The sequence below is a fragment of the Hipposideros armiger genome, unplaced genomic scaffold (genome assembly GCF_001890085.2).
Source record: "Hipposideros armiger isolate ML-2016 unplaced genomic scaffold, ASM189008v1 scaffold_294, whole genome shotgun sequence".
In the NCBI taxonomy this organism is placed as follows: Eukaryota; Metazoa; Chordata; class Mammalia; order Chiroptera; family Hipposideridae; genus Hipposideros; species Hipposideros armiger.
The window spans coordinates 734,332-761,002 of NW_017731644.1; the positions used below are offsets into that span (position 1 = coordinate 734,332).

Consider the following 26,671-nt stretch of genomic DNA (forward strand, 5'->3'; position numbering starts at 1 on the left):
TTGCACAATTAAAACTCTCAGCAGTTCATGTACTTTTAGCCTTGAAGAATTATAATTGCTACAGTAAGCTTATTTGAATATCTGTCTTCTTTAAAAACAAGCGTATGTTGTAAATATGCTTGAGCCTTAAACTTTTTGTATCTCAGTTTTGTCATTTGCTAAGTGAGTTAGTTTAGATCATCTACAAACTCTCTTGTGTTATGGAGAAATGAGCACAGGTGTTACATAAACCTAGCAGCACCACTCCTTAGCTGTGTGATCTAGATAAAGTATTTCATCTCTTTAAGTGTAGAAATTTCCTATCTGTAAAATCAGGATAATACTCACTTTTCAAGGTGGTTGTAAGAATTAAATGAATTAGGGGCTGAAAAGTCATTAGCACCATGCCTGGCACATGGCAGATACCCAAAATATACAAGCCCCTTTCTAATTCTAATATTCTAGTTCCTTTCTAATTCTAATATTCTATAAGTCTATGACTTTGCCAGGATCCCTTTAAAGTGTATGGTCAGTGTTCTAGTCATTTTCTCTAAGGAAGACTGTGGCACATACAGGTCAAAGCTGTTTGCCAGGTCATGGAGTTAGCTGGGAGATGGGGCATATCTCAGCTTTTCTCAATCTAATAAGTTCCAAACACCCTAGAAAACAATAGACTCTCCCTTAATCCTCTTCATTTGTTGAATTGATGAAGGATTTTTTTCCTTCAAAAAAAATCTCTCAAGAGAGTACATGTTATTAATAACAAGACACACACCTGCTAGAGGTCTGAACTTTTTCTTCAGAGCTTCAATATAGCAATTATGACAATATAGAAGGAAACCAATTCTGGGTTGACCAAGTAGGCATTCCTGTTCATACTCACAGGCTTAGGAAAGCAGTTGTGTTACATTAGCTATCAGTCCACAAGAAAAGAACACAGTGGCTATGTGACACAATGTGATTTCTCATCAGTCAGCATCACATGTGTGAGATAGAACATGTGACTCTGCAGTTCTGGAAGGCCAGCTCCTATCACTCAAAGGCCATTTACAAGTATTGCCAACATTCCCTTTCACCATCTCCAAGGGATGATGCTGGCTTAGAAAAAAACTATGATCAACTTAGGGGCGAAAACATCCCTATGGCCTTTTAAATATACTAGAAGGATGCCAATGAGCAGAAGTCAGTCATACCAATAGATTTCCTTTTATAACTTCCTCAACAATTTGGAGTCCTTAATATTACCTTGAGTAACAGATAAGGGTGAAATTGTCCTTAGCTGGGGAATTTAGCTCTTCTGGAAGACTATCCCTTACTTATCTTTGCCAAAGTAAGGTGGAAGAAGGAATTAAAATGTATGAAATGTCTCCCTTGTGTTTCCATTACGGCCCTGATTCTCGTAAAGGGACTCTGTCAAGTGAGTGTGATTCTTATTCCCTCATCGTGATTGAGAAACTGAGGCCACGAGAAGTGAGAGAGCTTGCCCAACCACAAAGTGAGCAAGCAGCCGGACTCCCAAGCCTGTGTTCTCTCCACGGAGTCATGTTCATATCAGACCACTCTCAGCGAGAAAAGTTGAGGGACAGGATACGAAATTGAGAACACATTAAGGCGAAAGGAAAAGTCGAGCAACTTAGGAGGGGTCCAATAAAGACATGTCAGAAAAAGCATTAAAACGGAGAAGAAATGTGTGCAACAGTCTGAAGAAGGCCTAGGGGAGAAGAAAAGCAGAAGGGCCCAAACCACTGGGGAGGAAACCCCCCCCCCAAAAAAAAAAAAAAAAACTTGGCTAGCTGCCTGGCAGCAAGCACTGCACAGAGGTCTATATCCACCAGATCCAGTGAGTGGAGGAATCTGTGAATCATTAAAAAAATGTTTATTTCTTTATGCCACAAATGATAAAACAGTTAGTCATAAAATATGAGGGTTTTTTTCCCAGAGTAATTGCTGCAAATATTTTCAACCATTATTCTGCATACTCAGTGTTTAACTGTTGAAAGAGAAATAATGTATTTTGAACCAAAATTAACCTCCAGTTATCCACATGGTATGCTGTGCACTTGCATTTAGAGATTAATGCATTTGCAAGACGGTCAAAGTTTAGTTAGCTTAGTCCTCTCATAGGTGGTGAGAAACTCTGTCCTCAGAGAAACAAAGTTATTTCTCATTTCTTCCTAAAAATTATGACCCTTTGTTATATCATTTCAACACAGATAGAACTGTGGCCCAAGTCAAGGAAATTGGGATGTTTTTGAAAAGCTGTTCCGTAAAGAGCATCCTTTTGTTTCAGAGCAGCAATTCTTCTCAAAGCTTAAAGGGAAAAAACACACTCACACAAACCACGAAGCACTAGAAGTAGTTAAGTCGCCGTTCTACATTCGTTCTAGCTTTGTGGTAAGTTAGACTCGTTATGGGGGATATTGATTGGTCCCCGGGGATGTATTTCTGAGAATATACAGCAGTTCTAACCAAGAATTTGTCTGGCCAAAGTACAGTCAAGCTTTATAGCTTCCAGAGGCCTAACTGTTCAGCCTAAGGACTGGGCATCGTATAGAAAGTCTGTTTTTTTATAGTTCATCCAAAGGAAGGGGCATTATAAGCTTGCAGTTCTACCAGAAACGAGATCTAATTTTCTTTTTCCAGAATACCTGTAACCTGTTATTTGGCAAAATAACCAGCAGAAGTTCCCCAAGATGCCACACAGGAAGGCTGACCTTCAAAAATTTAAAGTGAGCTATTGTAATTTTCACTTTTTAAAAATAGTGAAAGAGTACTTTGCCACAGAAAGGGGGAAGGTGAAAGGGACCGAGGGAGGGTACAACCAGCGTTACTGAGTCAGGCATCAGACAGAGTGCTTTTTCTGTATTTTTCCAGGTATTCCTCAGAAAAAAACCTAAGAGGTTTTTTTTTGTGTTTTTTTTTTCAATTTTAACAATAAACATTATTCAATGCATTTTCAAGTATTTTATCCCAACCTCATTTTTGGGGGGCAATTTTTCATTTATACCAGTAATAAAATATATATTCACTGTACAATATCTAAAACACTTCAGAAGTATAGAGAAAAAGAAAATCTCTCTTACATCATTCAAAATCTCTCTCTCTACATTTCATACATACATAATCACTGTGATAAGTTTGATGGGGGTCCTTCAAGACTTGTGATATGCCACACAGCCAGACATACTTCAGTGTAGGGATTTTTAAAAAACTGAGGTCATATTAAAGATATTATTACTCCACAACTTGCTTTCTTTTTCATACTTAATATGTCATGGAAGAACTTTACAGATTATACATATAGATCTCTTTAGATTCCACATATAAATGAGATCATATGGTATTTTTATTTCTCAGTCTGACTTATTTCACTTAACATAATATTCTTTAGGAACATCCATGTTGTTGCAAGTGGAAAGATTTCATTCTTTTTTATGGCCGAGTAATGCTCCATTGTATAAATGTACCACAATTTCTTTATCCAATTGTCTACTGATGGGCATTTCGGTTGTTCCCATATCGTTTTTTTTTTTTTTTAGGGTTGTCAGAGCCAGTGGAGACTTTATTTCAGAAAAAAACACTTGACTTGGCTTTTAGTTGGGGGCATGGGTAAGAGGTGGTCCCCTGGGCAGTAGACTCCTCCCCCGAGGGTGGGCTGACGATGGGTGTCTCCTATGCCCAATGCTGCCTTGCTCAGCTCCTTTCCCACAGGGTCAGAGGCCAAGAGGGGCCCCAGTAGCCTAGCCTTTTACTTGGGCAGGACATCAGATGACTCAGACACCAGCTTCCCATCTCAATTATTAATCTTCTTCACAATCATGGTCTTGGAAGAGCTGGTGCTGGTGTGGCTGAAGGGGCCAGAGCTCCCCCCATAGCTGAAGTTGGACTGAAAATTAGGCCAGGGTCTGTCATGTTCCTATAGGCTGGGCTTAGCCCGCCTGAATAGCTGCTGGGGGTCTTGGTATGGGTACTCGTGTTTTGCATCCCAGACTCCAGCCAGCTGTCCTCGCCCTCCAGCAGCTTCCTGTATGTGGCAATCTCCACATCCAGGGCCAACTTTGTGTTCATGAGCTCCTGGTACTCATGCAGCTGCCAGGCCACGTCCTGCTTGGTGGTTCTCAGAACAGCCTCCAACTTGGTGACCTTCGCCTGAGTATCCTTGAGGGCCAGCTCCCAATCCTGCTCAGCATCAGAGATGGCGGCCTCCAGGGAAGCCCTCTGGCTGTTAATCTCTGCCTGGAGTCGGCTGATGTTCCTGTTCATCTCAGAAATCTCCATCTCCCTGCGACCCAGGTCATCCCCGTGCTTCCAAGTTAATGTCTGTAGCTCTTTGTACTTGATCTAGTACATGGTCTCAGCCTCAGCCCTGCTGTGGTTGGCAATCTCCTTATACTGGGCCTTGACCTCAGTGATGATGCCGTCCAGGTCCAGGGAGCGGCTGTTGTCCATGGACAGCACCACAGACGTGTTGGAGATCTGGGCCTGCAGCTCACGGATCTCCTCTGCATACAGCTGCCTACAGAAGTTGATCTCCTTAGTCAGCACTTCCAGGCGGGACTCCAGCTCTATCTTGTTCATGTAAGCTTCATCTACCTCTTTCTTGACGAGGACAAATTCATTCTCCATCTCAGTGTACTTGTTGATTTTCTCCTCATACTTATTCTTCGAGTCTTCCACCATCCCCTGCATGTTGCCAAACTCCAACTCCAGCCTCAGCTTCTCCTGGGCCAACGTGTCCAGCTGCCGCCAAAGGTTGTTGATGTAGCTCTCGAACATGTTGTCTGTGTTTCTGTGAGTCATCTTCTGCTGTTCCAGGAGATTCCACTTGGTCTCCAGAATCTTGTTCTGCTGCTTCAGGCTCTACCCCTTGTTGATGAAGGAGGCAAACTTGTTATTAAAAGTCTTGATCCACTCCTTTTCCTGGTTGTATATGGCCTGGATGTTGGGGTCCAGCCTCAGGGGACTCAACAGGCTTTGGTAATGGCCCCCATACTCACAGCCCCACCATGACCCCTGGCCAGATTCATGTTGACGCCCAGGCCAGCCCGGTAGCTGCTGCCCACCTAGAAAAAGGATGAGGAACTCATGCGGGAGCTAGTAGCTTTTGAGTATGAGCAGCTACTGAAGGCTTGGGAGCCAGAGGGCACTTCTTATAATACTGGCTTGGTCATAATGAGTTTTTGTTTAGCTTTTTCTTCTCTGTGAAGCTCTTTATCTCTCTTTCAAATTTAAATGATAGCCTTGCTGGGTAGAGTAATATTGATTGTAGGTCCTCACTTTTCATCACTTTGAATATTTCCTGCTATTCTCTTCTGCCCTGAAAAATTTCTGTTGAAAAGTAGTCTTATGGGAGCTCCCTTGTAAGTAATTAGTTGACTTTCTCTTGCTACTTGTATGACTCTGTCTTTAACCTTTGCCACTTTAATTATAATGTGTCTTGGTGTGGGCCTGTTTGGTTTCATTTTGTGGGGGACTCTGTGTACTTCCTGGGCTGGTTTATTTCCTTCACCAGGTTAGGGAAGTTTTCAGTCATTTTTTCAAGTAGGTTCTCAATCCTTTGCTCCCTCTCTTCTCCTTGTACTCCTATGATGTAAATGTTGTTATGCATGATATTGTCCCAAAGGTCCCTTAAACTATCTTTGTTTTCTTTGTAGTTTTCCTCTTTGTTGTTCTGATCAGATATTTTCTTCTACCATGTCTTCTAAATTGCTGATTTGATCCTCTGCTCCATTTAGTCTGCTAGTATATTCTTCATTTCAGTTATTATATTCATTATTTCTGACTGGTTCTCTTTTACAGTTTCTATGTCCTTCTTTATGCTTACTACCTCTTTGTTGAAGTTCTCACTAAGTACCTTAAGCATTCTTATAACCAGTGTTTTAAAGTCTGTCTGGTTGGTTGGTTGCCTCCATTTCATTGATTTCTGTTTCTGGAGTTTTCTTCTGTTCTTTTATTTGGGACATGTTTCTTTGTTTCCTCATTCTGAATACCTCTTTGAGTTTGTTTCTGTGTATTAGGTAGATCTCCTATATCTCTCAGCCTTTGCTGGGTGGCCTTATGTAGTATGTTTTCTGTATAGTCCAGTGGTGCAGTCTCCCTGATCACCTGTTTTCAGGAGTGCCCCTTGTATGTGTTGTGCGTATTCTTCTGTTGTAGTTGAGCCTTGATTGTTTTTGGCATGTCAGTGTGTGGGACCGACTCCCAGGCTGATTGGCTGTAAGGACTAGTTATGCCCATAGTATATGATCTGCTGTGTGTGGGCTGACATCTCAGAGGGGGATTCACCCCAGTGGGTTCTTGTGCCTGTTGAGACCACCCTTTGACTGTGCTGCTTGTGGAGCTGACTGGGTGGAGCAAACTGGGTAGTTCTCTGGTGTGGTCTGATGTTGGCCTCTGGTTGTGTTGTTTCTGGTGTCTCTTGGGAGGGGCTTTAATGCAGGCCAATTTCAGCTTTGCCTGTGACCAGACTGAGGCTAATTGGTAGGAGCCACAAGCTATATGTGGTTGGTTGCTGCCTGTGCTAGACTTGGAGGCATGTGAGTGTGGTGTTTCTATGAACCACGACCTGCTGCCACAAATATTGGGCCTGGGGCAGCTTAGAAAAAGACCCAAGGCCCCCATAGGCCTGTTGCTACCTGTTGTCTGCCCACAAGGTTCAGCTGTTGAAAAAGCCTCCTTAGGTACACAGGCCAGGCTGGATGACCTGATGTTGAGAGTGTCCCCTGCGATGCACTAGCTGGGTGGGGCAGGGTCCCAGGTAATTGCGAGATGTGGCTGGTAGTTTATACAAAGTTAATGCAGATTCCGTTCTTGTGCCAGTGCAGGCATATGACCACTTTGCAAAATGCCCTGAGAACACCACAGCCAGCCACCACTTACCTCAGGCCTGCACATTTCTGAGAGCTGCCCAAGAGAGGCTACAGTACAAGTTGTGGAAAACTGTTTGCCGCTGAAAGTTCCCCAGGCTGCCGCAGGCTATCTGCTGTTGTAAAATAGGCTTCTGCAGCTTGTGGGGCAGGGCTTGTCACCCAGGAGCCAAGAGTGACCCCAGCTATGCAGAACTAGCTGGGTAGTGTGGGATCCAGGGCATCACCAAGGTGATGCACACGTGTGGATTTTAGCAGACCAATGCAGTCTCAGATTTGGTCCTTTGCAGGAGGGTTCAACAGAAAAGATGGTGCCCTCCTGTAGGCTACACCTAAGGCAGGCTCCACACAGGGACAATGGTGGCTGTCCCTCCAGCCCTTGTCCTGGAAGCACACAGCTCAGAATTTCCCCGCATGTCTCTGGTGTTTCTCGAGTTGCTGCCCCTCCACCAGAGCCCAGGTGAGTGCAAGCAAGTGAGCCTGTGTGCAGGCCCTTTAAGAGGATGTCTGGGTTTCCAGCTGCCTTCCTTCTCACCCAGATGAGCAGAGTCCTCACTGATTTTCACTGCCAGATGTGAGGACTCCTCTTCTCAGAACAGTATCCCTAGGCCAGAGCCCGGTGTGGGGCTGGGACCCCTCTCTCCCAGAGGGACCTCTGTCACTGAGGTGTTCCTTCCAGTTTTCAACCACTATCTGTGGGCTTGGGGTCAGCCTATTTTGAGTCTCTGTTCATCCTACCAGTTTTGATGTGGCCTCTTCTTTATATCCTTAGTTATAGGCGCTCTATTCAGCTAGTCTTTAGATGATTCTTGAGGTTGATTATTCTGTGATTTAGCTGTAATTTTGATGTGATCCTGGGAGGCAGCAGGCATAGCATTTACCTATCTGCCATCTTGGACCTTCTATCCCTTATTCTTTTCAATGATTGTATAGTGTTCCATGGTATGGACATACCTTTATTTATTTAACCAGCCCCCCTCCATTTGTTTCCAATTTTTAAATAACATTGATTTAACAAACAGTCTTTGTACATGTATAAGAAGGGTGTTTATAGAGGTAAGAAAGCTGAGATTGGAAGAGGTTAATGAATATTGTTTAAAAGCATGTAATTACTAAGGAGCAGCCCCAGGACTCAGAATAGCCTATGTTTGTTCTGCTATACAATGCTGCTTTCAGTCCTCAGTGTCCAGAATTGAAAATGAAAAGTGTCCTTTATATCGCCCTTTACACATGCTAACTGGACCTCTCATACATATGTTTTGATGACCTCTCAGAGACTGCCAACATGAAAAAGCATGTGGAATCTAAAGGATAGGAGAGCCTTGGCCCAATTTTGTTACATGAGCAAATATATATCAACGTGTAAATGAAATCCTAATAAAGTCACTTGGGAAAGACATGTCTTACCAGGCTTTAAAATGAGAGCACTCTCTTTTTCAGTGAAAATTAAAGTACTATAAGGAAAATTCATACTTTTTCAGCTAGATGGGTAAATAGGAAGGGAGCATGGATAGATCTGGCAGGAAGCCCATTTCTTTAATCCACTGATGGAGAGTTGAGTGAGCCTTGGGGAGAACCACCCAGGATGTCCAGGGTGCCCTCAGAAAGCCCCCTTTAGTAGCTAGAGGTTTTTGAACATCTGTTAAAAAGAAACTAACATCTTTCCCTCAGAATTTCTTTCCCACTTAAGAGACTTCCTACTTGAAGTTAAGTAATCCTTCTACTGCCATTTATACATTTCATCTGAGATTGACTGGTTGTGGGTCTGCAAGAAGAGAAATGCACAGAAGGGGGCAGGGAGAGCTCCCTACTTTCTGTCAGCCTTCTGTGTTTCTAAACAATGCCCATCACCCTTAGTGAGAAGCTAAGAATTCCCCTTACAAAATAACATTTGGGGTTAAGTACACACGCGTCAAAACAAATAAATACCTCTTTGCCCATAATGTACCTTATACCACACCTCATAAAATGACCCATTAAGGCCCCAAATAAGCCATGCCACTTCATGCCTCACCTTTCACACATGCTAACTGGAACCAACATCACAGAGAATTTCCTGACCACCCCATATAGAGCAACCTCACCGTGTCACTCTCTATCCCATTACCCTGTTTTAGATCCTTCATAATCTTTCACTCCCTGAAAGTGTCATACTTTTCTTTATTTGCCTTCTACCACTAGAATATAAGTTTCATGAGAACAGTACCTTCTTTTTTTCTGTCACAATTTCCCAGTGCTTAGAAAAAGTGTCTGGTACATAGTAGGTTACAGTAGAAATTGTTGAATAAATTGCACTTTTTCATAACACTCTCTCTCACTGTAGCCTATAAAAAACCTCTATCATCTTGAGAGGCTTAGATCCAATGTCACCATATTTAGGATGTCACACGTTCATTCATCATATGTGTTGAATGTTTACCATGTGATAGAGGTTACCAAACTTCATCTGTTCACAGCCCCTTTAATGTCTTGGTAATTTTTCCTATGGCACCCCCCAGGTCTAACAGTTCCATTCATCAAGTAGTTAGGTCCAAATAACTTAATAGGTATTTGTGCCCTAACAACTTCGCAGCAATTTGGAAAAAAAAATATTATACATATGTAACTTGAAAGAAAAATAACATTTAAAAAAATTCCTAAATAGCCACATGTACTTACTAATGGTATGTGTGAACCTGTTGGGCACTGAACAACTTCTTAAAGTCTGAAATCAGATTGGACAATGTCACCCTCCCTTGCCGTCCCTCATTGATGCTCTCACGATATTTGCTTTTTAGCAAAGCAAACCCAAATTCATAAAGATATCATGGAGAGAAATACATCATGATCTAGGAGTTCACAAAGTGTGCAACAGATGTAAGTGTTGTTATGTTTTCCTTGAATATTTAAAACATCCCACAGAAGCCCTGGGAGTTTGCTGTTTTCCTTGGTACAAAGTTTCAGAAGCACAGTATTAGAAACTTCATGTTAGGCACTGGGTACAGAGGTAAGAAAACCAGACATGGACCTTCTGTGACCTCTTAGTACTTTGTGCTTACGTTCATACTGAGAGTGTTTTACAACATTTTAATCAATTATGTATTGTGTATTTGTCTTTTCTACTAGACTCTGATTTCCCTGAGGACAAGTACCCTCCCTTTTTTATTTATAGCCAAAGCTCCTAACATCCCTAAAGTGAAGCAAGGATGGAGTGTTCAATAAACTTTGGTTAAATACTGAGATGAAACAAGCAAATGAATAAGTGGGCAAATGAATGGCCCTGACAAGTACCACAATGTCATATTTTCAGCTACCAGGATAAGGACTTGATTATGGGCAAGTTCACCTCCTTCCTATCTTAGTTGTGCCTATTGGTTGGAAAAACGGCCCCGCATGCTGGCCCACTGACTGCCTCCTGCAGTTGTTATTATTTACTACAGCATCTGTCTAGATTCCAAGGATATTACACTGGTCTGAATGTTGTCCCAGCAGTTTCTTTTTTCAAATTCTGACGAAAGAAGGTCTGTAGCAGAACGTTCATTCCTTCCATGTGTTACTCTTTGACTCTTGACATAAAACATAAATGTGCCCTGATTTTATGCTGTACAAAAACCCTAAAAGAAAAATGGACAAATGGGTCAAATGGGAATTTATCTTGTATCAACCATTAATAACCATGTGAAGGCCTCTATGAAGGCCATGCACCTTTACAACCTCAATGATGAGGATTACTGGTTAAGATGGATGGTTGAGGTCTGTTCAAGGACGGAACTTTGCTTCTACTGTCCACATTGGCTCTTTTCACTCTTACTCTATTGTTGGTTGTAAATCTTTTCACTAAGTATTGCCAGTCACTAAACTATCATAGATATTTTCATTGGTCTGCATTCAGACCCAAATCCAGGATAGCCTAGACATAATACTTTTGAAGAATTAAAGAATTTTAGAGCTGGAAGGGACCTTTGAGATCATTCAGTTCAACCCTCTCATTGTTTGGGTGCAGAAACTGAGGCCCCCCCAAATTATGAACTTGCCCAGGATCATTGTGTTCTCTCTGGCCCTGCAATCAAACCTATCTTTTGTAATCATAAGTCCAACACTCTTCTCCCCTACTTAAAGTTCTCCAGTAGTTTACCTTTATATTTAAAATGTAACACTCCAGAATGTCCTTCATGATCTAACTCCTGTCCACATTAGGTACATTTTTTCTTATCTTCCAATACTCCTTCCCTTGTAACTATCTTCCAGATATACTGGGCTTTATTTTTATTTAAATACACTAAATTTCTTCACAGTTCAGAGCCTTTGCACTAGCTGTTGCTTCCATCTGGATTGCTCTTCCTCTGATATTCACAGAGCTAGTTCTTTCCTGTCATTCAAATATCATTCTGCATGTGGATTTCCCTGACCATTCAATCTTTGAAATTGCCGCCAATCACCTAATTCTCTGCAGAGCACTGATCATTACCTGATATTTTTTTTCTTTTAGATAATTTGTTTATGTGATTTTGTAATCTGGTTTCCTCCACTAGAATGAAAGCTTCAGGAGAACGAGGTCTTGGTCTTCTTCACCAATGTTTCCCAGCACCGAGAACAATTCTTGTGCTCAATTATTTTTGGAGTTAATGGATGATGTTTTGTTTTCAGGTGCTAAAAACATTTTTAGTTGTATCAACCAGTTCTTAGAAGACAGAAATCCCTTGTCTACTCACCTCCAGGAGTTCTGGAAGAGATATGGAAACGTGGCTTCCCAACTGTAATCTTATAGTTTTTGGGTTTTTTTAAGCATTGCAGTGGAGCAATAAAATCTTAGTAAGAAACTGAAAAGCACCATCAGCTTTTGCAAGCACCTTAGCCTATTATGTTGCGAATTGTAGTCACTGTGACATGAATCTCAAATCTTATGAAGATTAAGGATAGTGACAAAACAAAACAAAACAAAATACAGTTTCTGAGTAACAGTAATAGTCTAAACACTTTGGATGCTAATTCAAAATGCCTACTTAAAATCAAGGGGTTCTTATTTCCGGTCAAGATGGCAAAGTAGGTAAACGCTGTGCTTGCCTCCTCTCACTACCACATCAAATTTACAACTAAACTACAGAGCAACCATCGAGAATCACCTGAAGTCTAGCTGAACAGAAGTCCTACAACTAAGGACATACAGAAGAAGTCACCTCAAGACTGGTATAAGGGCCAGAGATGCAGAATGGACTGGTCCCACACCTGCATGTGGAGGTTAAAAATCAGGAAGAATATCTCAATAGCAGAAATGCTCCTGGAGGAGTGAGGGGTCCCAGCTCCACACCAGGCTCCCCAGCCCAGGGTTCTAGCACTGGAAACAGAAGTCTCCAAAACTTATGGCTGTGAAAACCAGTGGAGGTTGTGGTTGAGTGAGTGGAGGGCAGCCAGAGTTCCAGGCATTACTCTTAAATGGCCTGTTCACAGAACTCCTCACTTATGGACTGTAGCTCTGAGCTCCAGCACTGAGGCGGCAGCTCGTAAGGTGTCAGGGACGTAATGGGAAGAACTGAATTGCCTGGTTGTAGGACAAAGGCTGGAAGGACACTTTCTTTCAGAGAGAAGTGCTGGAAGAATTCGTTATTTCTTTGTTGAGCTCCCAACCCTCCGGGCATGCAGATGCAGAGGCTGCCATATCTGAGTCTCCATCAACCTGGCTAACACTGTTCACCCCACCCTGGGGATTCCTTGAATCCCTGCCCTACCAAACTTGTGGACCCACTCAAGCCACTTCCAGTGCCTTTTCCATACAAACAGCCCATCTTAGCTCATGCTGCAGACTTTCCTAAACTCTCTCAAAGGTTCACAAAATCCAAACAAGTAGCATCTGGCCTCGATGTGCCCTGTACCACTTGCTAAGCAGCTCTAAGCTCAGCACTAGTGTCAGCCAGCCTCCATTTGCAGCTTGGCTTCTCAAGGCATCTCCAAGCCCAGTGTGGGTGGCTGCCATCTGCAGATTGCTTTGTGGCTCATGCCAAGTGGCCCCAGGCAGGGCACAATCTACGGATGAACTTGGCCTATGGTGAGGCTCCTCCCAGAAGGCCCTGTGCCCCCACAATAGGTGGCTAGCTTCAGACTGAGCCAGAGCACCATCCAGATGCCTCCAAGGATGAAACACCCAAAGGCAAACTGGGCAGGCACCAGAGTCCTGCTAAAGAGAATCCTGCTCCATAGGGTCAGCCCCTGCACAACAGCTTCTCCACTGTACTCACTGCCAGTCCTCACAACTAACTGAAGGTCAGTCCTTCCCATTGACATGCAAAAAGCAACTAAGGCTGTATTACTACAGAAGGGCACACACAACACACAGAAGAAACACACATGGAGCAGCCAACTCAGGTGACCATGGTGAGTGAACCAAAGGGCCCCACAGTACACTTATTATGTAAGGCTACTCTATTAAAACCAGGAGACATAGCAGCCCTACCTAACACATAGAAACAGAGAGGCAGCAAAAATGGGGAGACAAAAAAACGTGTCCCAAATAAAAGGGCAGAACAAAGTTCCAGAAAAAGAACTAAACAAAATGGAGACAACCAATTTGTCAGACACGGAGTTCAAAGCACTGGTTATAAGGATGCTCAGTGATCTCAGGAAGCACTTCAGCAGATAGAAAACATAAAAATGCAGATAGAAAACATAAAAAATAACCAATCAGAAATGAAAATGCAACTGAAATAAAAAATAACTAGAAAAAAACAACACCAGATTGGATGAAGCAGAGGATCAAATCACTGATTTAGAAGATAAGGTAGCACAAAACATCCAATCAGAACAGCACAAAGAAAAAAGAACCACCCCAAAATGAGGATAATTTAAGGGACCTCTGGGACAACATCAAGCATACCAACATTTGCATCATTGGGATGCTAGAAGGGGAAGAGGGAGAGCAAGGAATTGAAAATCTACTTGAAGAAATAATGACTGAAAACTTCCCTAACCTGGCCAAGGAAATAGACATACAAGTCCAGGAAGCACAAAGAGTCCCAAACAAGATGAACCCCAAAAGGCCCACACCAAGACACATCATAATTAAAATGCCAAAGGTTAAAAACAAAAAGAGAACCTTAAAAGCAGCAAGAGAAAAGGAGTTAGTACCTATAAGGAAGCTCCCATAGGTTATCAGCTAATTTCTCAACATAAACTTTGCAGGCCATAGACAATTGTTTAGTGCTTACCAGAGGGTAAGGAGGTGGGGGGTTGGTAGATGAGGTTAACCAAGATTAAATATATGGTGATGGAAGGAGAACTGACTGGGTGGTGAACATATAATGTGATATATAGGTGATGTATTACAGAATTGTACACTTGAAACCTATGTAACTTTACTAACCATTGTCACCCCAATAAACTTTAATTTAAAAAATGCAAAAGAGCAAAAAAAAACAACAACAAAAAAAAACAACTTTGCATGCCAGAAGGGACTGCCATGAAATATTCAAAGTAATGAAAACAAGGACCTACAACCAAGATTACTCACCCAGCAAAGCTATCATTTAGAATTGAAGGACAGATAAAGAGCTTCCCAATACCAAACCAGTATTACAAGAAATGTTAGAGTGACTTCACTAAGAAGAAGAAAAAATATCAAAAACATGAATAATAAAATGGCAGTAACTGTATATTTATCAATTACTTTTAATGTAAATGGATTAAATGCTCCAATCAAAAGACATACGGTAGCTGAATGGATAAGAAAACAAAACCCTTACATAAGCTGCTTTCAAGGCTCATTTCAGATTGAAAGAAACACAGACTGAAGTAAAAAGATAGGAAAAGATATGTCATGAAAATAGAAATTTAAAAAAAGGCTGGTTAGCAATACCTATACTAGACAAAATAGACTTTGAAACAAAGGCTATAACAGATAAAGAAGGACCCAGTAATCCCCGTTTTGGGTATTTATCTGAAGAATCCCAAAACACTACTTCAAAGGGACATGTGCATCCATATGTTCAGTGAAGCATTATTTACAATAGCCAAGATATGAAGGCAACCTGGGTGTCCATCAATGGATGAATAAAGAAAAGGTGGTACATATATACAATGGAATATCATTCAGCCATAAAAAGGAATGAAGTCTTGTCATCTGCAACAACATGGATGGACCTAGAGGGTACTATGCTGAGTGCAGTAAGTCAGACAGAGAAAGACAAATGCCATATGACTTCACTTATATGTGGAATCTAAAGACAAAATAAACAAGTAAACACAAGAGGAACTGACTCATATATACAGAGAATATTTTGATGGCTGCCAGATGGGAGGGGGTTGGGTGGGTGGGTGAAAAAGGGGATGGGATTAAGAAGTACTAAGCAGTAGTTACAAAATAGTCATGGGATATAAAGTATAGCATAGGGAATATAGTCCATATTAATGTAATAACTATGTATGGTGTCACATGGGTACTGGGTTTATTGGGGTGATCACTTCATAAGTTATAGAAATGTCTAATCACTCTCTTGTAAACTTGAAGCTAATATAATATTGTATGTCAACTGTAATTGAAAATTAAAAAAAAACAACAAGGGGTTGAGATTAGAGATTCAATTTGAATACACATGAAGGTGTAACCCAAGGAGAATTTTTTGATGGGCTCCAGGGAAGATCTCTGAGACCTAAATGACTCACTTAATTGGTTTGCTGGTTCACACCTACTGTTTCTCCCAACAGTATTCTTAGTCTTTCCTTCCAGAGACAGAGAGCCTTACAATTTTCCTAGGAAAATAGCGGGGACTGTAAAATGGGAAAGGTTGGGTGAACTATGTCCTTCAGAATGAAAATGACCTACGTGGACCAGCTAGAAATAGTATAAGAAGGTACCCTGCTATAAGAACTATGCAAACATTATGGAAACGTTAACTTTCTCATATTGATACACTGTCTGTAGAGTAATTAACAGTAAAACTTCAAAAGTATATGAACTAATTTCAGGGGAAGCCAGGAAATTTGGGAAACTGAGGAGGTGTTTTCTCCTCCTTGGTCTTGGGGAACAAGAACCCTAAGAAATATCGTATGTGGCAGCTCTATGAAGAATTAAAAAAGTGTGAGTCTCTGTAATGAAAGTGGTTCAGAGGAGCCCTAGGAAGCTGTCCAGGGATTAAGGAGTGACCCCAGAAGCTTAGCTAAAAAGAAACTCTCAAATTTCTCTGAAAGAAGTATCTAAAAGGGGAATATTTAACTGAATTTTTTCTGAACTTCTTAGTTTGAAAAAGTGGAATGTGATTATGAAAAGATCCTTTCTTACAAGATTTTTAATTTGTTTTTTTGGCACTGTTGCTGCTGTCATGGCCAAAAGCCAGAAAGAAAGAAAAAAAGGCTTCAAATTATTTGAAGACTCTTGGTTCTCATAAAAAAACTCAGTGTCAGTTTGATTCTACAAGCTATAAAGAGTTGGCTCAAGTAATGCTAAGGGTTTTAAGTCACATTAGGTCAGAGTCATAGCCTTCATATAGCCATGAAAATGCTCATAATGATAGCAAGGGAATTATGGGCTGTTTCTGAAGGGCTTTAAGGAAAGGGTAGGTAGACATCTGCTCACGATGCTTCAGGCATTCATCTACTTAGGCGGGTTGGGACCCTTTCCACTATTCTAAAAGCTAGAAAGCAAAGGAGTAGAAGGTAAGGAGATTCTTTAATAACATCATGGTGTTGTTTTTTTTAAACTGATGTATGAGATATCACTACAATAAAAGGGATAGTAAAGAAAACCAATGAGCTAAGTATATTTCCACCAAAAATTTTTTTCATAGTATTTCTAAAACACATTCAGTTAATGCTATTTTTTAAAAATTAAAAAAAAACCCTTACAGTGCTTTCTTTTAATCAGTCCATAGATCAGGGAAGAGGTGTGTGTGTGTGTGTGTGTGTGTGTGTGTGTGTGTGTGGTAGAGAAGGCAATGATACTGTGTTACCTGGCACCTACTGTCCTGAATGGAAATAGAGAAATGAACTAGGCAAAATTTTCCATTGAAAAATTACTCTTATTTCCAATAATCACGCTTTCTAGTTCCTTATGCTCTCCCTGGTTAGGCATTTAAAAATATACATTTCATTCAGTTTAGTCTCTCTCATCTCATCTATATTCTGCTCATGGGTCCCTTCCAATGTCCAGTTTCACTTCCTACGTCCATATTCTCTATTATGGCTTCAGTGCAGGAGCTGGCTGGCTGAGTCCTAACACCTTGTTGACCATGATCTCTGTCAGATCAGGCTCTCTAACTTCAGCTGAGCCCTCTTTACTGCCAATGATCCTTTTATTTTGCTTTGCTTGCTTCCACTCAGTTTCCTCAGTGGCTATTCGAGGCCTTTACACTCACTTTCCCAAGTCTGACTCACTTCCCTTCACTTTCAACAGATGACTTAGAAACCTCTACAGAGTAGTTTGAGGCTGTTCTTCATGAGCAGTCTCAACTTTTCTCTTCTTCAGAAATCTTTCTATACCCTCATCCCTTATTTCTTAATTTGTGACTGTTTTCTAATAAGGAAGTATATGTCCTGTTTCTTTTTCAAGATTCCTGTTCTTACTGTCACCCACTATCTCCTTTGGGGCCTGTGGCATCAAGTATACCTACCCTCACCTCCACATACGGTCACTCTCTAGATCAACTCATCTCTCAACTGTCTCTCATTGTAAACAAAGAACCCACCCACCCTCCTGTGACTACACAAATAATGAGATGTCTCTGTTAACACGTTAAAAGAATAGCTTATACCTATCAACTCCATTTCCTCATGAATATATTTCTTTGCCTCTTGTGATCTTGATTTCATTCCTAATTCACTATAGAAATCACTCCCCATTGGCCTTTTTTCATATTTTAACCTCTTTGTAACATTTATCCTACTGAATTCTTCAGGAATTCTAATTTCTCCTTCTACTTGTCTCATGGTGACTTTGAGAGCTTACCTGGCACTATGTTCTCTTTCTATCTGAATACAGACAATTCACTAAAGTTCTGAGGTTCCCTTCTCTCATCATTCCATGCGCTCTATTGAACAAACTGCCCCCAAATCTTCGAATTCTATATTTTTTACTTTGTGTTTCCAGGACTTAAGCTCCGATTTTTATCCTCAGATCAAACCCCCACTGCCTAGTTGAATACACTACCTACAAGATTGGCCTGCACATCCAACTCAATGGTGTCCCTAAATCAAATTTATTATTTTCTTCTCCCAAGCCTCCTCCCAACTTTCTTATTTTTGATAATGACATTTGTCATTCTTCCAGAAGCCTGGGTACTCATGTAGTGTTTGGCAAAAATCTACGGTATGTTAACTTACTATATGTAAGTCAACAGTACTCAGCTTTGGGGATACAGGAGTGGACAAGCTGAATGAGGCTCCTATTCTCATGGAATTTACATTCTGGAGTGGGAAAACAGAAAACAAACAAGTAATTAAATAAGATAAATTTTGGTAGAGGTAAGTGCTCTAAGGAAAGTAAAATGTGACTGATAGACTATTTGTGAAGGAAGCGTTTGGGCAGTGGGACAACCACATTAGATAAAAGGGTCAAGGAAACCTCACTGAGGAGGTGGCAATTCAGCTGAGACTGGAATGAGGAAAATGCCCTCAAGTATATCATGAATATACTTGAAGAAAGATCTCGAACAGCAGGATCAGCAAGAACAGGAGCTCTAAATACGCACAAGCCTGTGTTCTTTATTCTCACTTTAACTCATGATTCTGATTTTAATTGCTTAAGTCTTGCTGAGTGACCTTAATTTTGATCTCTCTTGTATCTATTCCCTCCTGGTTAAACAAACTCCTATTATTTCTTGCTCCCCATTTACTTCCTGTACCAGTACATCCCTCGTATCACTACTGAATTAAACTTCTTGAAGTGAAACTCTATAATATCATACTCTCGCTCAAAACCTCTAGTGACCCCTCATTATTCACTGAACAAATGTAAATTTGGAAACGCAACATTCAAATCTGTTCATGGCGTAACCTCAAAATAGCTTTCAATTCTTCTCTTCCACACTGCTAAAGCACAATCCTACAGAAATCAGTGTTCAGAACACATCTTAAATGTTTCCACTTCCACAGTTGCCCATTATATCTCCTCCACTTGGACTAGCTGTCAGCCCCTCCCCCAATCTGGGTTATCACAGCCCTCCCAGCCCTCTTACCCCTGCCTCAAATCACCTTTTCCTCGAAGACCCTTCAGATTTCTCTGTTTTTAATCCACTAAGAACTCCATCCCTTTCTTACAGCATTTGTCATATTTTGACCTAGAATGTGGCGATTTGTACATCTGTCTTTTCTCTTTACATTTCTTACTATAGCAGAGATGTTTTAAGACAGAGACCACCTGTTATTTATCCTGTACTAGTGTAGTGCCTCACACATAGTTGGCACTGAATTGTAGATGATAAATGAATGAATGAATTTGTGAAATCTGAGTTTGGTTAACTAACACTTATTTCATAAGACCCCAAGTGGTTTCCCTTTTATCATTCCTCCTACTTGTTCTCAAGAGGCCTAGATATAAAAAGTCAGAAAACAGAGAGGAAATACAGACCGTCCTTGTTTTGAGATAGTCAAGTTAGTTTCAATCTGGCCAAATTTGTAAAAGTTGATATTGAAGAACATTAAAAATACTTATTTTTCAATGCTGCATAATCTGTATAGTGAGATAAATTCTTAGTGAAATGCTCATTCATTGATTTCTGCTCAGGATACATAAAACTACTTAGCATTATTCATTGCTGAAAAAAAATACATTCTCACAATCACAGAATCTCAGTACTTACCACATTACTGCATGTTCTATATCGAATATTTCTTCCCTCACAGCTCCTAGGTAACAAAAAGAAAAGAAAAACACCTCATTATTACCTATGCAAGGCTCAATATTTGAACTATTTTCTTATAAAAAAGAATTCTCTCTTAATATGCTTATATATGAGTCTCTCTTATTCTTTTGAGTATGTTCTTAAAGGAGTTACTATCAAATATTAAATTGAGCAGATCTAAAGAAATTGTACATGTAAATTGATTTCTCTATGAGGGTTGAAACTAAGCATTCATTTTCCTTCAAAAGTTGTCAAAATAAATACTTGTAGTTAGTTCTTATTTAACCAAATATTAATGCCAAGTTTTCTGAAAAATATTAATATTAAATAAATCCTGTCTTCTTACTTATTTCTGGTATAAAACTGAAGAAATATTTCATGAAAAAACTTAGATCTTGAATATGATAAAAAATTAGACTTAATATCCAACATGCCTTATAAAATTACACATCTAAAGATATAAAAAGTCATTATTCTTAAAGAATTACTTTTATTTCTAAAATACATACTTATTGTACAGGCTTTGGGAAAGGTTACCTAAAAGGAAAAAAAAATCCCTCATAGTTGCCTCACCTAAGATAATCTCTATTATTTTGATTTATTGATTTCTTTCTAGTGTGGAGGAAATCGCATCACTTGTACCATTTTGTAGCTTGTTTTTTCCCACTTACATGTTTTGGAGGTATTTTCCCACACTATTAAATAACTTTAAAGACATCATTTTGAGAGCTACATAATATTCCATCAAATGATATAATTTGTATAATCATTCTTCCATTACTCGTCATTTAAGTAATTTCCAAGTTGAGGTTTGATAAATTAGAGAGCAATGAACCACATCTGTGCATATGCTTCATCCAAATTTCTGACTATGCCTTCAGGATAGATAAATTTCTAGAGGGAGAATTACTGGACTAAAGGGAATGAACTTTTATAAGCTTTTGATAAAATTCCCAAATTGCACTCATTCCATAAAGGTTGTACCATTACATACTCCCACCAGCAATACATGGGAGTTTCCATTTTACTAAACTCTTGTGAACAAAAACAATCAATTTTTGATGAAACATTCAGTGATGACACTTAAAACAAGACCAGCAGTACTATGGTCTTTTCAAAATAAGTCACACTTTTTTAAAAAGTAAAAATATAATAAATTCTGAGAGATGATTACACTAATAACTAATAGTTACGGAGTTCCAGGTAGATTTCTAAGTTTGTTATATGTGTTTATTTATCTTCTCAAGAACCCTGGGATACAGGGTACTATCATTATATCCATTTTACAAATGAGAAAACTGAAGCTTAGGTAAGAAACTTCCCCAAATCACACAACTATTAAGTAATAGAGCTGAGATTTGAAACCAGGCCATCTGGCTTCAGAGCTCTCACTCATAACCATGATGCTTTACTGCTCTGTAATTCACTTGTTTGTTCAACTAACGCCCACTGAGCTTCTATTATGTGCTGGGCAATGTGTTTACTTCTGGAAATACAAAGAAGAATGAATGTGACTTGGTTTTCGCTAGTGAGAAAATCACTCATATAATTATAATTCAGTGTAAGAAATGCTAGATAGTATTTGTGTTAGGTCTTGAGAATGTTATCAAAAAGAATATGCATTAACAATAAAATGTGGCAAAGGGAACAAAGGACTAGTGAGGCATTAGAATCATAGAAACGAGGAGAATGACGGATACATGGTTGCCAGTGCCCAACCCAGCAATGTCCCAGGCCAAGAAACTTCAGGTCCTCCAGGTCCCATGGACAAGGCTGTTGCTGTCACGATGTAGATGCCTCGTGCTAACCTGGCCGATGCCAGTGCATGTTCTGCCCATCCCAGCAATACCCATTGTTATGATGCCATGTTGACCAGATGACTTGCCAAGAGTGATCTGTCTTTTCGTGACTGCTAAGAGGCAGAGTGAGCTAGTCAGGCTGACATGGGTATTCTGGTCCATGTGACAGACAGTCTATTTTTAGAACTGGCATTGTTGTTTGAAAACATTAATCTCATGGGCCAAGTCATTGTGAGTCTACCTCCAAGACAAGGATCTGTTTTTGGTGTGATTGCTGAAAAATATCAAGTTTCTGAGTCTAAAAAGATGAGAGCTAAGCTCCAGTTGATGGCACATTTACAAGGTAACAAATTATGCAACCCAGAGGTCTTTGGTAGCACGCCATTTAGACATCAGTGTTGGCAGAATGCGATATGTTTTTCAATTTTGAAATTCCAAGTGCATGTGTGACATAGTGTAATGGTTAAGTGTACCCATTTGGAAACCAGATTCCTCTTTCTGGAATCCTGTCTTTATTCCTCAGTTTTCATGTGTCAGTTTTTTCATCTGTAAAATGGGGTACTATTACTTATCTTATGGGGCTATTATGGGGGTTAACTGAGTTAATATGTATGAAGCAATTCCAACAGTGCCTAAAGCATAGCACTGTATAGACATTTGATAAATTAAGTGCATAATAGGTGCAAAATATAATAGATATTGAAAGGGGCTTGAGGCTAAGTGGAGAAGAAACTGTAGGCAGAGACACAGAGGTATAAAAAATATGGTATATGTGCAATTTTCAATCAGTTTTGTTTTGTTAGAGTTTTGGGTTTACATGGGAAATTGTAGGAGATGAGATAAACACCTTCTAAATTTGAACTTCGCAACTGGCAAAGGGAATCCCGAGGAAGGTTTTAAAACAAGATGCAATGATGAGTTCTTGCTTTTAAAAAGTGAACTATGGTGTTAATCATTAAGACCTTAAAACGTGTTTTTCATCTCTGTTTCTTTTTCTAACCATATCTTCCTAAAAGGAATAATGGAAACAAATCTGAGTTAGAAGTTTGAAGATCTGGGTCATAGACTTTGCTCTTCTCCTTGTACATGTCTGTGGTCCTCTCAGGGTCCTAGCTTTTTTTCTGTCCAGTAGCTATTAGAATGGCAGTACATAAAGTTATGATCAACTGAGACAACTTACAAAAGCTCTGTCCATGTACCCAGGGGTTATTATAGAGATATTGTTTACTAAAAAACAAATAAAACCCCCAAACCCCAAAAAAAGCAGAAAAAACCTGCATCAATAATTTAAATGAGCCTTCCCCCAGATATTTCAGAAATTAAATACCTACACATTTTAAAAGCATCCTCAATAATAGGAGATACAAGCATATAATATAAAAGATTGATTTAAATGCTTATTAAGCAAAAATGAAACAAAACCAAAAAACGGGGAAAGAGAAACACTACAGTTTCCAACGAATACCTTGTAGTTGTCTGACACCTAATATTAATTTGCAAATAATTTAATTTGGTCCCTGAATTATTTACTATTTTGTATTACTTATTTAGTGAGAACTTATTTAGTTTAATTGACTGAAATATGGTATTAAAGTGGTAATGCTTGAATTTGGAAAGACCCTCATTATTGAAAGACATCAAATTGTGGAGAAAAACAGTAATACCAGCCTCTCCTATGTATTGTGTATCCGCTGTAGATATCTGGCCCAGTGTTGGGTATTTTGTGTACACGACTGCTAATCTTCAGCAACTCTGGAGAGTTTTGTTATTCCCACTTAACAGATGAGAAAACTGAGGCTGAGAAACATCAGGAGGCTTAATGCCAGATACACAGAAAAGAGAGACCTAGGGATTGCAACACAGGTTTGTCTAACTCCAAAGCATATAAAACAATAATAAAGACAAGGGAACAAGAGATACCTAAAGATGCGTAAAATACTAACACTAGATTAAATCTGGGAAGCTGAGCGGGGCGTGGGCCTGGAGGTTAACTGTGCTTTATTAGCACTACATCCATATATCAGCGGCTTCTCAATTCTGGTAAATCCACTTCTAGTAAGTAAAGAATACCTAGACACACGCTGTACATTTGGAACATCTCCAAGAGAACCATGCTCGTCAGTAAAATGTAATGTGAAAGAACTTCAGTGCAGAGAAGCTTGCATTTTTTAAAAGTTCAAATTTATTAAGCCTGAATATAAATTTTAGGTAAGTAATGAGGAGATTCTTGCACTGCAAGGATTTTAATTCTTGCCAAGTGTGAATTTCTTCATCCAAGGCATTTATCTGGGTACAAAAGCGTCATCTGAGAATTAAGCAGTAAAATGTATTTTCTTTTTCTTCATTTTTAGAAAAATAGTTCATTAATATAAAACAGCTGAATGGTTTCCTTCACATTTAAACAAAATAAAATTTGCCTCTGGGAATGAAAACAAACATTAGAAATTTCAGTCCGAAATGGTTTCTGAGGAAAGTTATAGACCAGTGATAACAGAGGGTTTAAGTCAATGGATCCTCTCAATGCAAATTCTAAAGTAAAATTACAGGACTGTGTTTAGAGAGTTAAGTGCTGTACCAATTAAGGACTCGGAAACTGGTTCAAGTATGAGGAATAAAATATAAATAAAAATATATTCCAAATTAAATTTGTACAGAAAGTTCTTTATTTATTTCAGAACTTTACTCCTAGCCAGTGGCTTATTAATTTTGACTAATTCCTTCTCTCAAAAACGGAAATCACCTCAATTACAAGTTATTATTTGAATTATTCAGACTTTAACTCACTTATAATGAGATTAATATAGGCTTGAGAAATTTTTTATTGGTCTCTCATTAACACATATGGGTAATAAGCCATCCAAACTCTTGCAAAACCTAAAATCCTGATGTTATCTTAGTTTCAATTATCATAATTTAACAACCTGAGAAGAGGAGAATTGCCACGGAAAATTAAAAGCTCCCTTTCCAGACTTTAGCAATTTCTTGGCTTCCACTCCCCCCCTTGCCCCCCCCCCGCTCTGCTTATATAAGTAAAATCTTTAAAAGAGGAAGACATATTTGATTAATCTTTCATTAGGAATAAAAAAATAGATCAACTTTTTACCTTAAAATTCTTCTCATCTCCTGTCTAAGCAAACATCCTCTGGTGACATAACTAGGCTCATCCTTGGTGTCAGTGAACAGTTTAAAAAAAATCTGATAAATGTATATTTAAACTCTAGAGATCTTAAGGAAAACTGCACTAGTATTAGGCTCATGAAGATTTGCCTTTGATTCCCAAAACGCAAAGAGTGTAGCTAAGTAAGAACAGGTTTCTGTATTTCTCTGAATATTTCCTACCTTTCAAATATAGATTCATGGGCGAGAATTTTAATACAGGACAGTCTATCTGCTTTATATCTCTCTTTGTTTAGTCATCCAAAATGAAACTATGAGTTTTGTACAAGAGAACAGACATAAAGCCATGTCAGCAATTTAAGCCCGAAAGACTGTGGATCCTTTAGACTGTGGCACCGAATGGCCATGGGTTAGAAAGACAAGCAGATGTACAGCCATAGCCAGTATTTCATGTAGTATTGGAGCACTCTTTTCCTCCCTCACTTCAAGTGAGCAATCTAGTACTCACTGGAATGTCTAGCAGGAGGATGTAAAAACGCTTCTATATTTCTGGAGCTGTTTACAAAGACCTCAAGAGGAATAACAAATTCTGAGAACACCTGAGAGAACCAAGTGCATATGCATTGTTGGGCTGCTTTTCATTTTTCACAGACACATTATTGTGAGCGGTTCTTTCAGGAAACATTTGATACCCATCAACTTTGCCATCAAAGAGGAAGTTCTATGAACCTCCGGACCCTGGGTGTAAAGCTATCCTCAGATGCTCACTGTCCTCATCCATGGGTCAAACTGGATGCTGAAAACCTAGGGGCGAGAACTGGAGTCCATGCGTAACAGATGGTTAGTGGTGGTCTTGCCTTGCATATGGGGGAGAAAGAGGAGTTAGATGACATGTCACCCCTGTGCGTTTTATGAGTCCCAGGTTCTCAGTTTTCCCTTAGCTCTCTCTGGTTTACTCTTGTGTTTAAAAAGTCATTGTTTTATTTGCTATATTCTACTCCATGTTTTAAATAGCTACTATTTTATTCTAATTTAGTGTGTCTTTCACAAGAATAAAATGAGCCTTGTTCATGTGGAAACTTTGTGTAGTGCTTGATCCCAATAAGAAAAGGCAATTCAAACACTGCTCCTTCTTCAAAAAGTATCTACATAAAGAGTAGAATAGTGGTTACAAAGGACTGGGAGGTGGGGGAATTGGGAGATAGGTTTAAAGGTACAAACTTGCAACTAGTAGATAAATAAGTCCTGGAGATCTCTTGAACAGTGGTTACAGACCACAGTACTGTATTATAAACTTCAAAGTTGCTAAGAGACTAGATTTTAATTGTTCCCACCACAAAAGAAGAAATGATAACTATGTGTGTGATAGAGGCACCAGCTAACACTAAAGTAATAATCATATTCCAATATATAAATGTGTAGTGCCAGGTGGGTACTAAACTAATTGGGAGGGTCATTTCAAAAATTATATAAATGTATAACCGCTATGCTGTACACCCGAAACTAATATAAAATAATATTGAATGTCAACTGTAACTGAAAAATAAATGTATCAAATCAACAAGTTGTACACCTTAAACTTATACAATGTTATATGTTCATTAGCTCTCAATAAAAAAGTATTTACAGATAACCATGCTTATTTTATGTTTTCATTATGTACTATATCTCTATATAATTGGAGATGTTTTAGTATGCATCCCTAGTAAGTACTTTATTAACATTAACAGATTTGAAGTATTTTTAACAAACATTTAATAAGTGTATATTTATTCTGAAAAATGACTGAATCCTCCTTTACCCTCCCCTCTCCTGTATATAGCCATGTGCTCCCAGGTAGCCACCTATCTCAAATAATTATTATTTTAAAATAATTATGACTTTAAAATAATTGTTATTAAGTAATAATAGTAATAATAATAAATTTGCTTACAAGATTCTCCATAACAAGTAATGGTTAATCTGGTAACACTTGCTTATGGAAAACTGATCTTAAACATTAAAAGTTCTCTTCATCTTTTTCCTGGCAAACTTCACAGTTTTTTCCCATTTGAGGTTAAATCTCCTTCGTTAGACAAAGCCACCAAAATTCTAATGGTAATGCATG

General features: G+C 39.2%; 1 protein-coding gene and 1 pseudogene across 3 annotated transcripts in view; both read right to left on the reverse strand.

Moving 5' to 3' along the window:
* The window catches only part of ADAMTSL1 (ADAMTS like 1), a 909,537-nt gene that overhangs the window by 325,820 nt on the left and 557,046 nt on the right, over window positions 1–26,671 (reverse strand). For all 3 annotated transcript variants that reach the window (XM_019659072.1, XM_019659074.1, XM_019659073.1), the window contains one exon: window positions 19,607–19,652. In XM_019659072.1, coding sequence (XP_019514617.1) covers window positions 19,607–19,652 — 46 coding nt within the window. The remainder of the gene's footprint in view (window positions 1–19,606; window positions 19,653–26,671) is intronic.
* On the reverse strand, window positions 3,728–17,735 carry LOC109391474 (keratin, type II cytoskeletal 8 pseudogene; annotated as a pseudogene).